This window comes from Vipera ursinii (genome assembly GCF_947247035.1).
Source record: "Vipera ursinii genome assembly, chromosome: Z".
Taxonomy (NCBI): domain Eukaryota; kingdom Metazoa; phylum Chordata; class Lepidosauria; order Squamata; family Viperidae; genus Vipera; species Vipera ursinii.
Genome location: NC_139517.1, coordinates 77,106,735 through 77,124,622, shown reverse-complemented (window position 1 = coordinate 77,124,622; position 17,888 = coordinate 77,106,735). Strand labels below are relative to the sequence as shown.

Sequence of the window (17,888 nt, the reverse complement as noted above, 5' to 3'; positions counted from 1 at the left end):
AGCAAGCAAGCAAGCAAGCAAGCAAGCAAGCAAGCAATCTAATCAAACAATAATCAAGGCAATTGTGAAATATTTGATCATACCTAACTGAAGGAAATCATTTCGTTATTCGTTTTCAGTGTTTCATCCACATTACTTCAGAGAGAGACTGGAAAGGACTTTCCTGATTCAGTAATTTCATTGCAAGTTCTGGTATTTAATTATAATGACATGCTTTGTATCAAATTCAAGTTTCTCTGACAATTAATATTGTCTCCAAACATTTTTACCAGCTTTATCGGCATGGTGACAGATCTCCTATTTCAACTTTTCCCAAAAATACAGTCAAAGAAATTACCTGGCCACGTGGATATGGACAACTGACTAAGGTTTGATAGATATTCTTAAAATATTCTTAAAACCCAAATACAGTATTATGTCTTTTAATTCCATTTACTATAGCTTTGTTTGTTCAAGACTATGCTCAAATATTCAACATTTATTGACTTACAGAAATATCTTATCCAAACTTTTCAGCATAATTTTTTTAAGATTCAATAGAGCTTTTAAATTACTGACCAGAAAAATGTTTATTGACTGTTTCAAGCTATTTAGTTATATATCGTATTATTCCTACCACAGAATGGAACACAGCAGGCATATGAACTTGGGCAGTGGTTAAAAGATAGATATAAGAAGTTATTAAGTCCTTCATACAAGCCAAAAGAGGTAAGAATGGGAAATATTTTTTTAAATTTCTTTTATATCCAGTAACACTTTATTTGACATGAACTGAAAATCAGCTCATTTAGGGATACTTACTATACAAAGTGGACTAAAAATTACAAAGCTGAAATTGGGTGTATTTGATAGATGGAATGGTCCAACATCAGTCCATTTGTTTGAAATTCCAAACAGTTTCCCTATGACAGGGTTGTTTCTTATTTCTTGTCATTCATTTCCTATCCCGATGGCAGCTATTGCGATGGCAGGAAAGAACAGATAAATCAAATGGAACAGTCATTCTTTTTCCTACCGTTGCTCTGTATCTTTCTTTCCATCTCTCCATTTTATTTCAGGAAACATTAGAAAATCTTCTTGAAATTTCTTGGCATAGAAAGAGAGAGAGAGAGAGAGAGAGAGAGAGAGACAGACAGACAGACAGACAGACACACACACACACAGAGAGAGAGAGAGGGGGGGGACAGAGGCAGAGACAGAAAGAAAGAGAATTTTGTTTTCATCCCTCCCTGCTCACAAATTCTTCTTTTTTCATTGCTTGTAACAACGAATGTAGGAGAATCAGATATTTGAGCTTTCATTTGAGGTTCTAAACCATATAAAATATTTAATTTAGACAATTTGGGAATCCTGATTGGATTACATGTGTAAGACACATCCATATCATGTTGATGACATTTAAAGACAAACCTTTCTTCAATCAAAATTTATCAGATAGGCTTTTTACTGGAATTTATATCATTCCCATTAGCAATGTACATGTCCATATATGATGACAGGGCATAAATCATATTAAAAAAGGAGATAAGCAAATGCATAACAATAATTTTAAAAAGCATGGTTCATATGACATGGAAGTTACAAAGAAGATCAGGTTAGTAACTCTTGATTTTTCCTTTTCTAGATTTATGTCCGAAGTACAGATTATGATCGAACTATAATGACTGCTCAAGCAGTCCTGGCTGGTCTCTTTCCTCCTTCAGCCAACGAACTGTGGAATCCAAACATTCATTGGCAACCTATTCCAGTTCATACTGTGCCCATTTCAGAGGAAAAGGCAAGGAAGCATGTTACATTTTAACTCTCTAAGTGACTTTTAATAGTATCTTGTACCCTGTGATGAAGAATAGGATATGATGGCAGAACATAGCTGTGGGTTTGTGTCATCTCATATTGCAAGAAAGGTACAGATCCTTGAATATTCCTATAGAGAGAGAAAAATTAGAATGCTGGAAGAAAAGGTAGCACTGTCTCTTACCAGAGAGGGGAATTATGAAATTACCCATAGAACAGCTTCCTCTGGAAATTTGTACTGTTGACCTTTTGAAAGGCTTTAAAAATCTTGCCTTTTTTCCTAAGGCTTTAGTAGGGTGTAGGACAACTAATTCAACCCAGCCATCTTGCTGCAGCCCACTCACCATGGGACAGCTCACCACAGCCATTTTACCATAGGACAATTCGCCACAAGATAATTCAAAGTGGGATAATCCAAGACAGGGACAAGTGAATTGCAAGGGCCTTGTCTTCCTTTAAGTCTCAGTTTAGAAGTCCTTAAGGCTGGGTGCAATTCACTTGTCCATCTCTTGAGTTATTTAATTGTCCCGCGGTGAGTTGGCCATAGTGAGTCAGCCAGGACAAGTCAGCCGTAACAAGATAGCCAAAGCGAGTCGGACGGGGTGAGTCAGCTGCAATGAGTTGTCCCATTCCAGTTTTGAGATGTTAACAGAGCCCAGTCTGCATTTAGTCTGCTTTATTAAAGAGTTTTTATCTGGTATCTCTAATGTTTTTGTCACTTTTTTTTTTAAAAAAATTGCTTTTATACATAATTTTATTTCATTCACTATCCAGACTTGATTACAAGATGGACAGCCATATACATTTGCATAATAAGTACATAATTAAAAAAAACAAGAAAAATTATGTGCAGTAGTTCAGTGACTTCAGAGAGCTGAATTAGTTTTGGGCAAGGGAAACTGGAGTCTGCCTGCTAGCAATGCATATATTTACTGCTTATATTCACTGTATACACACAGACACACAGACACAGACAGACACAGATACAGATACAGACACAGACAGACACACACACACACACACAGAGAGAGAGAGAGAGAGAGAGAGAGACATAGACACACACACACACACACACATATACACACATACATATACATATACATATACATATACATATACATATACATATACATATACATATACATATACATATACATATACAACTATTATTTTTATAAAGTCATCCAGCTGGCTTTCATAGCTAAGCAGAGCTAGAACTCGCAGTCTCTCCCTTTCTAGCCTGATTCCTTAATCACTAGAGAACTGGATCTCTTGTTCTGTACACATGCAACTCCAGTATGTTGCATTATTATGTTCACATTTATGAATATAAAGTATATGTATGTATTCACACTCACATATATACACACTTGCAGCAGGCAGTAATATTCTGATTCTGATGAAAAATTTAGATCAACAGGATTATTTTTAAACAGAACTATTAAATTAAAAATAAAAATATTACAAGAGGCCCATCTGATTCCCCTGTAAATAGGGCACTGATCATGCTTTAAAAAGATTCCCTGCATAAGCATTTCTCGGTTAACAAAACATGTGAGTCCATTTTATTCGTGTAAATACCTAGCTGCCTTGAACACAGATATTAAAACTATCCCAAAAATAACATGAATTCAAACATTTTTACCAAGAGTTCAGTGGTTTCATACAGTAATTCCCAAAGAGGAGGTAAATTCTAAAACATTTTAGTCTATAAATGGGGAAAAAATAACTGATTATTTTTATTTGGATTATTAATTTTTTAAATGCCAAGAGTCAGAATATATCTTCTGGCAGAACTCTGAAACCGTATGAATTACACACAATACAGACACCTTTACAATATTTTACACATAATATGTAATTTGAAAGGGAGGTCTTGTGCATTTATTAATAGTACAAATTCCAGTTAGGTTAGCTAGATGGACTATGAACAGGAAAATAACTATATGAAGAAGCCATTCTAGTTATTTAATCATTTTTTTCCATTTTTTGTTGTAGTTGTTAATGTACCCTAACCTTAAATGCCCACGTTTTAATGGATTTCTACAACAGTTCAAACAAGAAATGAAAAACAGTAACGACTTCAAAAAATATATGGTAAGAAACAGAAGCAAAAAAATAACCATAATTTAACAAACACATTAATTAAGCTTACAGTTAATTAAGCTTACAGTTTTTAGACCATCAAAAACTGTAAGCTTAATTCCATGTAACTACAATTGTTGTTTGAAGATCTTTCCATTAGAAAAGTGCTACTAGTATAAGCTTCCTCAAAATAAGAAGTGAATGGAGTGACCCAAAAAGAAAACAAAAATGTAGTTTCAGCTGGGCAAAGTCAAGCTCCTCTAACCCATGTGGCTCTTTTGCATGCCTGAAAACACAAATATGATCTTGTACACATATATATGTCTTAGTATAGAAGTCAAAATAAAAGGACTGAATCCAGACTTATGGCACACCTGGCAAATTTAATCAACTAATATTGGTTGTGTGGGGAAAGAACTATTTTAAAAGTTGGGGAAATGGCTAAAACATTTTATTGGTTTATTATTTCCTGCCTGAAGATAAAACTTTCTGTTGATTTTTATCTAGGAAAGTGGATAAATCCATGATTGCTGTTTCATTTACTTGTGATAGGGGAGGCAATGTCAAAGGAAGATACAGCAGCAAATTTCCATTAGATTCTTTTTATGCTCAAAGTAGCTCCCAGTACAACTTTCTTTATTCAGAAAAAACTGTCTTTATTCACAAAAGTCTACTTATTCACTATTTACCTCCTTCATTTAACTTTTAAACTATTAAATTGTTTACAAGAAAAAATTGGAAGAGATTAAGATTTCCACTCACAGTGCCACTTACTTTACCTCACATTTTTGCTGTCTAAAAGTATGAAATCTGAGATACTTTTTACTTCTTCTTATGTACTTCAATTATTTAATTCTTTAGCCAGCAAAAGAAAAACTAAAATTTTAGTTTGTCATGTTGGCAATAGCCGCAAAATTCAATCTGAAGTGCAGGCTATTGCATCCTCCCAACTGGACTGTTCCTTTTTGTTATGTCTACCGACCTTTCTTGTTTTTCTTTCTGTATGCAGATCCTACTGGATGTATGTACAGTTTTATAAATAGGTGTGTTGTACATATTATATATAAACAAAAATATAGATACCCAAAATTAAGTTAAATTTATATATAGTTAAAACATCAAAATGCCCATATATGAAAGGATAAGAACTACCTTTAAAATTAAAATTCCTTTCTTGCATTACTTTACACCTGATTTCTTTCATAGGGTTGAAATAGGACAGGGGCTATGAGTTTGCTTAGATTAAAAGAGGTTGCTGCTTGGGAACCCAGCATATATTTTTGTAATTACTTTTTTTTCTTACAGAAAGAAATGACTGGGCATGTACCATTTGATCTTTTCAAATGAGGTACAAGGGTTCCCTGAATGACTGGAGAAATGAGGAAATGATGCACACTCCTGGCCTTATCTGAAATAAGATAGATCTATTTCAACACTGTGGTTATAAAAACACTCTAGACATTAATGATCAGGTCCACTATTGACTCAGCTAAGGGGGCATCCTTCCTCTGTGAAGTAGCCAATGAATTTCTGGAGTTAGCCTGTAAGGAAATAAAGAGCTCTGTTCAGAATGGACAGCAACAGACAAGGCAACATAAGGGTAAACCAGTTCTTGGAGCTTTTGGAACTTGATTGTTTGCTTTCAGACATTTAATTATCTGACTAGGTAATATTATTAGTGCTAGTGAGTATGATGTGCTCCCAGTTAATACACCAGCTTTATAGGGGTGTGGTTTTTTTCCTGGTAGTTTATAAATAGGATATTGTTTTCTGCTTGTTTGTTTATCTGCATGAGCTCCTTGATTCATGTATTGTTTTCTGCTTGATTGCTTGTCTGGTGTTAAACCTTGCTTATCTGGGTGCTAGCTGCTGGGAAGTTATGTTCTGAACTTTGTTTCTCTCTTAGCTTTTTTCTGATATCTTTTGAATGGTGCATAAAGGTGTCTTATCTCTAGGTATCTATTGATGGCTGATTTGTCTGAATGCCAATCTTTCAGGAATTCCTTAGTATTTTTGGATTAGTTTGGTCTTGGATGCTCAATTTCTGAGTTGAAACTATTGTTGAATTGTTCATCAGCTGTGAGATCAAGGAGCTTTCATTGTACCTTCTCGCTGTTAGTTGTTGTTCCTGGATGTGCCCTGTCTTACTATATAGTGTGTGTTACAGTCCTTACACTATGTATTGTGGATGACCCCTGTTTTCTCTAGGACTACTGATCTTTTGGATTTCTTAGGTTGTTTTGGATGGCTTTGATTGGTTTATGTGCTATGGCAATGCCATATGGTTGTAATAGTCTTTGGTTGTTTCAGAGATATTATTCTTTTCATATTTTGTGTTGGTTATACTATAATGGAGGGAGTGGTCAAGCACATTTTGATAAAGTTGCAAATATCCATTTTGTTGAATGATTTACCCATTTGTTGTTGGATGATGTATTCATCTGTAATTAATTTGTTTTTATTTATTGTATAAATAAGAAACTACCAAGGAGAAAAACCACACTAGTAAAGCAAGCTACTGCATATAAAGAGGGAGCAAAACCCACAATCTCTGGCACTCCTGAAGTTACCTAGTTGAATATTGAAACATCTATAAGGAAACAACCAAGCTCATAGAGCACAAGGACTCAGATATTCTGTTCTATCAATACTTCATGAAAAGTAAAATGATGTGCTTGGTGTGCCTGAAGGTTATTTTTACAATCAGTAGATGACTATAAACAGATGGTGTTATTGTTTCTGTGATCAGAAAACTATTGCTAGGTCATTCTGGCAAGATAGTGACAGGGAATGGTTTAAGTTTAATGCTAGGATAATAGATTACAAAATATTAGAAAATTAAATAAGAAAACTGCAATCCTCAGTTAACATGGAATATTTTAAGGTGAGATCTTTATAAACTTTTTTCTCATAGATTGTAAACCTTCATGTTCTCAAGGTCAGTGAGACTAGGAAACCAAAGTCATGCAGGGCAATGCTACTTTTATTGCAAAGACATAGTTAACAGAATGTTGCAAGTCTGAATGCATTTCTACCTTCCTCCCTTTATCTTCATGAGAACTATGAAAAAAAAATTCTGAGATGTTTTCTCTGATTACATTAGCCCTCTTAATTGACTATTGTGTTATAGTCCTTTCTCCTGTATTTCTAAGACATTCCTTCTGCCCTTTAAACAGCCTTAGACTTTAATAATAATAATAATAATAATAATAATAATAATAATAATAATAATAATAATAATAATAATAATAATAATAATAATAATAATAATAATTTTATTTGTATACCGCCCTTCTCCCGAAGGACTCAGGGCGGTGAACAGGGCAATACATATTAAAAAACAAGATACAAAAATTAAAAACGATTAAACAAATGCTCATGAATAAGTTAAAACACATTAAAAAATAGATTAAAACAGATTAATAAAACCCAACCCCATCCCATCAGGCCAGGCCAGCTTGTTCGAAAAGGTAGGTTTTGAGATCGCGCCGGAAGGAGCGGAGGTCAGGTGCCATCCTGAGCTCGACCGGAAGATGGTTCCATAAATCCGGCGCGCCCACAGAGAACACCCTCCCCCTGGGGGCCACCAGTCGACATTCTTTGACCGGTGGCACCCTGAGGAGGCCCTCTCTGTGGGAGCGTACTGGGCGGAGGGAAGTTGACGCCGGCAGGTGCTCCCCAAGGTATTCCGGACCCATGCCATGTAGGGCTTTGTAGGTCATTACCAACACCTTGAATCTCACCTGGAAGACAACTGGAAGCCAATGCAGCTCGCGGAGCAGAGGTGTAACTTTGCAATAGAAACTAGACCATCTATTTTTCATTTGCCCTATTTTGGTCAACTCTCTTTCCCATATTCCAATAATCCCTTCACAGGATCTTGTGTAGAATGCCAGTTTTTAAAAGGCAAAATAAATATATCAGTCAAAATACAAAGATGAGTATATGTTTGTATGTACAAATGAGTGAATATTGTGGTTTCATCTTTCAGCCACTGATACAAAGATTTGCCTACAACCTGGGATATAGCACACAAAAACTGATGGATTTTGAAAACATGTTACTCTGGAAAGCATATGATACTTTAATTGTTCAGGTACTTTTAAGACATTATTGTGCTCTCTCCAACATTTGTGGGCTGTGATTCATGATTCAAAACTCCATACAATCTGTAATAAGAACTTGAATGATCAAGTAATTGGTTAACTGCAGTATGAGTGAAATAAAAACAAAACAAATGTGTGTTTCTTTAAATATAATTGATTTCCATCCGTCCAAAACTCTACTCATCTCTGACTGACTGTAGTTTCTCTCCAGATACAAAATCATTCAACACATCTGAAAACAGGATATTTATTTATTTATTTATTTATTTATTTATTTATTTATTTATTTTTATTTTATTATATTTGTATACCGCCCTTCTCCCGAAGGACTCAGGGCGGTGAACAGGGCACATATAAAAATACAGAGTACAAAAATTAAAAAAGAATTAAATAGGAGCCCGAGCTAAAACAATAGAATAATATAAAAATCCACAATAAAAACCCCAACACATCCCCCATCAGGCCAGGCCGGCTTGTTCAAATAGATAGGTCTTCAGACCGCATCGGAAGGAGCGAAGGTCAGGTGCCATCCGGAGCTCAACCGGCAGCTGATTCCATAAAGCCAGGGCGCCCACAGAGAAGGCCCTCCCCTTGGGGGCCACCAGCCGACATTCTCTGACCGGTGGCACCCTGAGGATGTTCTGTTTAAACTTTAGAGGGAAATTGATCTTTGTGCAATTTGTCAGAAATTGAGAGCATTATATGGGAATGGATCAGTAGATTCAGAGAGTCTCATTTTTATCTAACAAAAAGAACAAACTAGATCCTAGTAAACTATTGCCATACATCTCTATTTTACAAAAACTAAGTGCAGGCAGAAAATTCCTGAAAACAAATAAACATATTGTTTAATTTCACACAGGGGAAAACATGTATGTACCTTTGAAAAGCCTTAGTAAAGAGATTTTCAGTTCACTTTTGATGCCTGTAACAGCAATAGCAATAGCACTTAGACTTATATACTGCTTCACAGTGCTTTACAGCCTTCTCTAAGTGGTTAATAGTGAGGCTTTTTCTACTCAGGAAAGTCTCTGGGTGTGCAAAATACTGTTTTTGTCTTCCCTTTTTAATATAGGAAATTCACAAACATAGTTTACCAAGATGGGCTGATAAAAAGACTATGGAACAGATAAAATCTCTGCTGCAATATTTGATAAATGCCTCTTTGGGGGGGAAATTAAAAAATGAGAAATCAAAACTACAAGGAGGCAAGTATTCTTTTAATTGTATATTTATTTGTTTAGGCTGATTTTCAGATTTATGAAAATGTAAAATATAAAATGTAAAAATGAGAAATCAAAACTACGAGGCAAGTATTCTTTTAATTGTATATTTGTTTAGGCTGATTTTCAGATTTATGAAAATGTAAAATATATATCATAGTGGGAGCCTTAACATATTTTTTTTCAAATGTCAGTAGATCTCAGAGATCAACTTTCACTTAGACACTTTTACATAGATGACTCTATTTAGCTCTTAACGTTTGGCTCAACCAACTAATGCTTAATTACTTCTCTGATCCTGTGCTGTCATCTTCATTTTTTTTTAAAAAAATGTAGTTTTTATTAAGAATTAAAACTAAGAATTTTAATTATAAAGGTAGCCACTTCATCCCATGGTGTTGGATAAGCACACCGTGGTCTCATGCAGATGCTTAGTAGGAGAAAAGAAAGTACTGATGTTAGGAAGTGCCCATCTTCATGGTATTTATTTTTAGCATACTGCAGTTTGATTGATACAACTTAAAAAATGCAGAAAAATACCAGTAAAATTTTCCCACTAAACTTTGCTTTGCTCTTGTGATAATTTTTTTAGAGAATTCTATTTCATACACTTTTTACAATCTAAAGAAACATATTACTTTTCCATTAAAAATATATTTTATTGGCTGTGGAAAATCAGGAAGGTTAATAAGTAGGATACTTTATCTTGCATGAATTTATGAGTCTTGGAAAAATGAAGAGCGAGGCTTCATTATATTTATTTTCCAAATTCTTCAAAAAATGTTGGCCAAAATACTTAATTTAATAAAAAACCCATTTTACATAGTCAATACATTCACACAGCCTAGAAAGATATTGGTTAGTATGAAGCCGTTTTTATGCGGTTCTAATACCGTTCATAAATTATTCTAATAATTTTATACTACAAAGAGTTGCAAACTCACAAATTTCTAACCAGGTCCTTTTTCCATATTTTTCAAAACTTCTACTTTCAAATTCCACAGCTCTCATATTCTTTTTAATGTCCATGAAGGTATCCTTGTGAAAGATATTCTGGGAAAAATGATCAACGCCACTAAGTGGATAAACGGACGTAAAATGATAATGTATTCAGGAGTAAGTATTATCATTTATAGCACCCAAGGATCATGCAGCTTACAGACTCTTGCTGTGACACAGCCATACATTCTTATTATTAATAATAATATATTAATATACTGAAAATTGAGTTGAAGAAGCTTCTTGGATGAGAAGTGAAATGTCTTCAAAGAAAAACAAGAAAGTCCAGTTGCCTCGTGAAAAAGCATCTTTGGGACATTAATATACTGCAGCATAGTCCTTGTTAGTTGGAAGAATTTACATGATCTCTATCTTTTGGTTATTAATTGGGGAAGAGATTATAAAATATATACATAAGATCCAAATTTAATATGCATGACTGAATAACAGTCTTTTTAAGAAATGTGTGAAAAACAAGGTTGCAATAGAACAGGGGTGTCAAACTCAATTTCATTGAGGGCCGCATCAGCATCGCGGTTGCCCTCAGGGGGCCGGGTGGGTATGGTCTGGGTGGGCGTGGCCTACTGGGTGGGCGTGGCTAGAGTGCGTATGGCCTACTGGGTGGGCATGGCCAGCTCTACATCGTTGCATCAAGGGTGCCTATGGGGGCCTGGTCAGGAGTGGGACAGATCTGAGGGTCTCTGGCAGAAGGAGGGTCTCTGGGCTGGGGCCAAGGCAGTGGGGACAGTGGAGTTGAAGTCCATGAGTCATAAAAGAGCCGAGGTTGCCTACCCCTGGACTAGACAGTCACTTGTCTGAGATGGTATAGTCTCCTGCTTGAACAGGGGGCTGGACTAGAAGACCTCCAAGATCCCTTCCAGTTCTATTGTATTCTATGCTATAAAGGTCGTAACTGTGAAAAATGGTCATAAGTCACATTTTTCAGTGCTGTTGTAACTTTGAACGGTCACTAAATGGTTGTAAGTTGAAGACTACCTGTACTTAGGAGTCAGATCTACATGAACTATGTGGGATTTACTTTTAATTAACATATGCTAAGGATCTCCCAGTCAATCTCTGGTTGACTACCTTTGGCCTAACCCTAACTGAACAGTTATGGGAAGGCTGAGGGCCCCTATATGGATACAGTCACATTACACAAGTGCAATGTGTAATTTGGGGTGATAATTTGGAAAGTTTTCTTTTTATTTATTTTCTTTTATGTTAGGGTTTATTCAACATTTTTATGTTTCCCATCTCAAAGTGATAAAGTACTGCTGCTACTGTACTATATATATTTGGGCTGCAAAATATTTGTTCTGTTTGAACCCAAAACAATGGTGTCACAGAAAGGAGACTGAGGAATAATGTGGTACCCACTGAAGTCATGGCTGGCTGTAGTAGGGAACATCTCTACATTTGTCTCCTTAGAGTTAAGAAGTTTGAGATATTAAATACACTATATATACACAATTCAATGTTTTACCATTTTTCTTTCTATTTTAGCATGATATGACAATCACTGCTCTCCAAATAGCACTTGGTATTTACAACCACTTATTACCTCCTTATGCTGCTACCCATATTTTTGAGCTATATAAAGAAGACAGTGGGCAAGTATTAATTCACAGATACGATAAATAACCATGATTTCTTGAGTAAGATTTTGCATACTGTAAATATATTCACATTCTCACAGTGCACTGAATTCAGTTTACAAGAACATATCCATTTGGAAGAGAGAGAAAAACTTGTACTTCTCATTTTGTATGTTCTATATTGTCTGTTTTGCCCCCACACACATACACATCCATGTTTAGGCCAATTCTTTTCATTGTGTAAAAATAGAAATAGGCATTTGTGCTATAAACCAAATAGAAGAGTAATAAATTCTATTAATACTATGATTGTTCTTTAATGATATATTGATTTGCCTTTCTTCTTCTTTGGGATGATACATATTCAGAAGACATACTATTGAGATGTATTATCGGAACAGCACTGCTGTTGAACCCCATTTGCTCATTTTGCCAGGATGCACAAAGGCTTGTCCATTAGACAAGTTCCAAAACCTGGTTGCTCCTATTTTACCAACAAAGGAATGTTGAAAGAGGTAAGACGTTATCATGTTTCCATCTATCTACCTGAGAATTTAATAAAATGGTGGAAACAAAATTAATAAGAGGTCACCTACATTTCCAGACCCCTTTAATGTGGTGCTTTCCAAGCATTTTTCTTCATCACCAAAACTGCATATTAAAAAAGTCCTTTTTACTGTTTAATTAGAAAGTACTTATTTAAATGTCCCTGTGATTGGATAATGGATTTGTGTGTCATTATCCAAAGCATTTTTATTTAATATTAGGTAGTTTATACAAGTTTGAGAAGCACTGCTTTAATGTAACTGCTATTCTTCTTCAGAAGTTAGGTTGTAAACTTGAGGGATTCAATACCTCATTTCATCTTGTCTTATTCTGAAGTATTAAAAGCCTACTAGTCTTTCTGCTTATCCCACTGCTGAATGTAGGTTTTAGAGCAGGCATGTCAAACTGCCGGCCCATGGGCCAGATGCATCACACCAAAACCGCACATCACATGACGTCACAATTTTGACATGCCTGTTTTAGAGTATGTTGGAAAGGACTCTACTCTGTCTCCTTACATGAGTCTAATTAATTGGTATGAAGGAATAACAATTCTGTGTCTGATTTTTAGACTCAGGTGAGAGTATCACATTATGGAAGAAACCAATTGTCCAATCAAGAGCTAAGGAGAAATTTCTTACCAATGAGAACAATTAATCAGTGAAATGACTTGCCTCTGGAAGTTGTAGATGCTTCATCATTGGAGGTTTTCGAGACAGCTAATTGTCTGGAATGGTGTAGGATCTCCTACCATTATTTGGATTAAAAGACTTCCAAGGCTCCTTCCAACCCTATTATTCTATGTTCTACAGAAACCATTCTGTAGAAATCAAACTAATGCCATACATATTTTCTGGAAAATATATTGCAGTACACTTATGGTTTAAATACAAATTAGTACATACCTTATATATCTTATCATCAATCAGCCACCCACATATATGCATTGGCTATTAATCTTGATGGCTAACAATTGTTTTCAATATCAGAAGCAATATATTTCAAATACAATGAGTCCCAAAAATCTTAATGCAGTTTTAAAAGGATAACATTCATGTTTTTAATAGGTAGTTTGTCCACATTTCCCAAATATGTCATAAATATTAACATTGAACATTCTTGAATTTGGCTTTCCTTTCTCACCATTTTCCAGGAAGAAATTTAAGCAATCAGGAACAAGATAATCAACATCTACCAGAACAGTGAAAATGTTTTTAACATTTGCATAATCAAATCACACTTCTTATGAATCTTCTACTAATTAAAAATAAAAAAATAAAGTGATTTTTTATCCTGCTGTTTTTTTCCATCCCCTGAAATTGTAGAGCTAAATAATGTTCTTCAGAATTCCATTCTCCATGAAATATAGAAGTCATAATGTATTTGATTGATTGATTGATTGATTGAGCCATGTATGAGATGACCAGCTAAGCCCAAGGGAGAGGTCAAACATATCATCAGACCCTTTGTGCCCACAAGAAATTTTAGTCCAGCCCATCTTGATTTCTGTTGATTTTTATCTACCACCATTAATAGTTAAGATTTTTGTAGAAAGTGTTAGCTTGCAATAAATCTGTATTCATTTGCACTGCTTTGTCTCCTGATTTCCTGTGCTTTACATTAAACTACTCTACAACACCAAAAGTTTCCATGGCCTCTAAAAGACCTAAGCAATGGCATCCAATCCCAGAACTGCAGGAACAGCAGACGAGCCGGGCGCCAAAATGGATTGAGAGAAATTTAGCAGCTAATGTGCACCAGATATTTCAGCATGTACAAATCCTGAATCAACAAATGTCTCCCCGGCAACTCCCACAGACTGTTGCACCCACCCAGGGCCAAATACCAATGGCCACCACACTGATTCCCAAGACTCTTAGCTGCCTATCACAGAGATTCAACAAAATGAGAGCATTCCCAGCTCAGTGAGAAGTATTCATTGGCACCATACCAGGGGAGTTTCTTACAGACAGATAACAAATCTTCCCCATCCTCAGTCTGTTAATTAATTCCACTACCAGATGGGCATTTCTACTCATCAAACACAACAACCCCATCCTAGATAGCTTCCAGGTTTCCCAGGTTTAGACAATACTCTGGAGTTCCCATTCAGATGGAGAGTGCTGATCAGTGCTTCTGCCAGCTTCGCCAAGACAACACCACCATGAGAACTGCAGTGTATGCTACTCAGCATACACAATGAACAGCACAGCAGGAGGCTGGACAGCTCCGGGCTATAACCATTTACGCGGGAAAAGCCTGAATGGCTCAAGCTGTTGACAGCCCCAGGTATGGTCAGCCCTGGCAGGAAGCCAGGGTTTAAACCTATTGGCCATCTGCACTGGCGGGAAGCCCAGGTTTGAATTGATTGGATGTGATTCACCTGGGCAGGTATAAATAGATGCCAGGTATCCCCTTTTGCCCAGATTCATTCTGTTCCTGAATAAACGCATCATTACCCAGCTTTGTGTCCGTCTCTCTGTGAAGCATGAGACGTTACATTGGTGACAAGGATGGGATCCTGCACCGGACAATGCTAGCCGCGGACGAATTCCAATCGGCAGCTCAGAAACCGATGCAGGACGACCGAGACCACGGTAATGGCACAACTGGGTCAATACCCCATCTTCCACAGCAACCGCCCTGAGGAGTGGGAGGCGTTTGTAGGTCAGCTCGAGTGCTACCTATGGGCGAACGGGGTCAAAGATGACCGACAGAGTGGCGGCGCTACTCTGCAGCTGCGGCCCGGAGACGTACCAGCTGGCGGTCGGTCTTTGTGCACCCGATGACATTCACGCCGTCGGGTACAGTGAACTAATAACTAAATTGACAGAGCATTTTAAGCCCGAGACCTCAGAAATAGCATGGCGGTACCGGTTCGTGAAGCGGGACCAGCGACCAGGTGAGACCGCCAAACAGTATATGGCCACCCTACGACAAGCAGCTTGGCTCTGCAACTTCGAAAATCTAGAGGTCCGTTTGCGAGACCGGATCGTCTGCGGGCTGAGGGATCGCAAACTGCGGCAGAAAATGTTCGCCAAGCAGAAGCTGACCTTACGGGACGTCCAGGAGGAGTTCTTAGCCTGGGACACAGCAGAGGAATCCGAAGCAAGGGAGAGCGGGGCCATCCACCAGTTGTCCGGCCACGGTGACGCGGAAGGGGCAGAGCTCGAGGTAGATGCCATTCACTGCCAGCAGCGATCGAATGCCTTCTCCCGGGACCGCATGAGGGAACAACGACCAGCAGCGGCCGATCAACGGTACCAGGAGTGCGGGTGCGGAACGAGCGGACCCCGGTCTACCCAGCTTCCCGGCTGCGGCGCAAATCGTCCCCGGTCTACCCAGCAGTGCGGCTGCGGCCCCAGGTCTACCCAGCCCGCCGTTTTCGGACAACCCCGATCTACCCAGTGCGCCGGATGCGGATTAGGAAACTCCCTCCGATCTACCCATTGCGCCAGCTGTGGAGGACAGCATCCCTGGTCTACCTGCCGTTTCAAATCGGCCAAGTGCAGAGCGTGCGGAAAGACCGGCCACATCGCAGCGGTCTGTCGGAGCCGGCCGAGGGACAGTCTACACGAGGTAGAGGCAGACTTCCAGCTAGCCACAGTTACTGGGGAGCGGATGCCGAGGCTAACGGTTAGCCACACGGTGGGACAGTCGGCTGTTTGTGTAACAGGGGGGCATCCACTCCTAACGCCGAAAATCAAACTAAGAGTCAAGCTTCAAGGGGTCCCCTGCATAATGGAGCTTGACTCTGGGTCGGCCGTATCCATAATTTCCGCGTGGACATTCAACGAAATCTGCAAGCGGAGCGGCCAGCGGGTCCCCTTGAGGCCATCCAGACTGACCCTCTCGGATTTCCAGAATTCTCCAATTAACATCAGGGGGAGGCGTCGGTGATGGTCCATTACAAAGGGTTCAAGGGAAACTTAAGCGTGCTGGTCGTCGAGGGCCAGCGGACCAGCCTCGTGGAGCTAGGGTGGTTCAGGGTGCTGGGCATTGGGATCACGGGGATCCACCAGACGCAGAGCCACCTCTCGTTGGAGGGCATCTGCAGGGAATTCGCGGACGTTTTCGACGAACGGCTGGGCAAGTACACCGGGACCCCCATTTCCTTTAAACTAAATCCCCTGGTCCAGCTGGTTAGGATGAAGGCGAGGAGAGTCCCGTTCGCGCTTAAGCATAAAATTGAGCGGGAACTGGATAAATTGGGGGTGTTGACACTGGTAGACGGGGCAGAATGGGAAACCCCCATAGTCACACCGTTAAAGGCAAACGGCGACATTAGGATCTGCACAGACTATAAGGGGACAATCAACCAGGCTTTAAGCACGCATTCTTACCCAGTCCCTGCCGTAAGCAGCATCCTGGCGTCCCTGCAAGGCGGGGCAGTGTTCGCTAAATTAGATCTTGCCCAGGCTTACCAGCAATTGCCGGTAGACCCAGAGGCAGCAAGGGCTCAAATGATCATCACTCATAAGGGGGCTTTTCGGGTAAACCGGCTACAATTCGGAGTCAGCGTAGCCCCGGGGATTTTCCAGGAAGTCATGGAAAGGACGCTCAAGGGGATTCCCGGGGTTTGCCCATATTTCGACGACGCCCTCATAGCAGCCTGCTCAGAGGACATCCTGGCATCACGACTAAAAGCAGTACTTGGTCGGTTCAGGGATGTTGGTTTAAAGTTGAAAAGAGATAAGTGCAAAATTGGGGTGACAGAAACAGAGTTCCTGGGGTTTAGAATTGATGCCCAAGGCATCCATCCGTCCGCCTCTAAGGTCAGGGCAATTAAGGAAGCCCCAATCCCCAAAAACAAAGCGGAACTGCAGGCGTTTCTTGGTCTTTTAAACTTTTATCACACCTTTTTACCACACAAGGCAACCATTGCAGAGCCTTTACACAGACTTCTGGACAAACAAGCACCCTGGGACTGGACTGCCACACACACAAGCGCGTTCATGACCCTAAAAAACATGCTAGCAGGGGATGCCACAGTCACTCACTTCAAGGAGGACCAGCCCATCTGTCTGGCATGAGATGCATCCCCTTATGGGATCGGGGCAGTCCTCAGCCACCTAAGAGAGGATGGCACGCAGGCTCCCATAGCATACTATTCCAGGACCCTGTCAGCTGCTGAAAGGAACTACGCTCAGATAGATAAGGAGGCACTGGCAGTGGTCGCTGGAGTTAAAAAGTTCCACGATTACCTCTATGGGAGGGAATTCCTCATTTACACGGACCACAAGCCCCTTTTAGGACTATTCACCACGGAGAAGCAAACACCACAAATCCTTTCACCCAGAATGCTTCGATGGTCCATATTCCTATCAGCATACTCCTGTAAGCTGATCCATAGACCAGGGAAGGAAATGGGACATGCTGATGGCCTCAGCAGACTTCCATTAAGGGAGGCTGGGCCAGACCCCGCGCCTGCTAATCAGATATTAGCAATACAGGAGTTGGCTGAATGCCCATTAGACGCTAGGGACATAGCATTCGAAACTCCCAGGGACAAGATTCTCAGCAGAATTCAGTCATGG

General features: G+C 39.1%; 1 protein-coding gene across 1 annotated transcript; it reads left to right on the top strand.

The window, feature by feature from the left end:
- Positions 1-1,660: 1,660 nt before the first annotated feature.
- LOC310649282 (prostatic acid phosphatase-like) lies at positions 1,661-12,315 on the top strand (the record flags this gene model as incomplete). The annotated part of the gene is made up of 7 exons (XM_083377583.1): positions 1,661-1,777; positions 3,793-3,891; positions 7,871-7,975; positions 9,061-9,193; positions 10,242-10,324; positions 11,714-11,820; positions 12,177-12,315. 7 exons carry the CDS (start codon positions 1,661-1,663, stop codon positions 12,313-12,315), a joined length of 783 nt encoding a protein of 260 aa, XP_083233709.1.
- Positions 12,316-17,888: the final 5,573 nt, after the last annotated feature.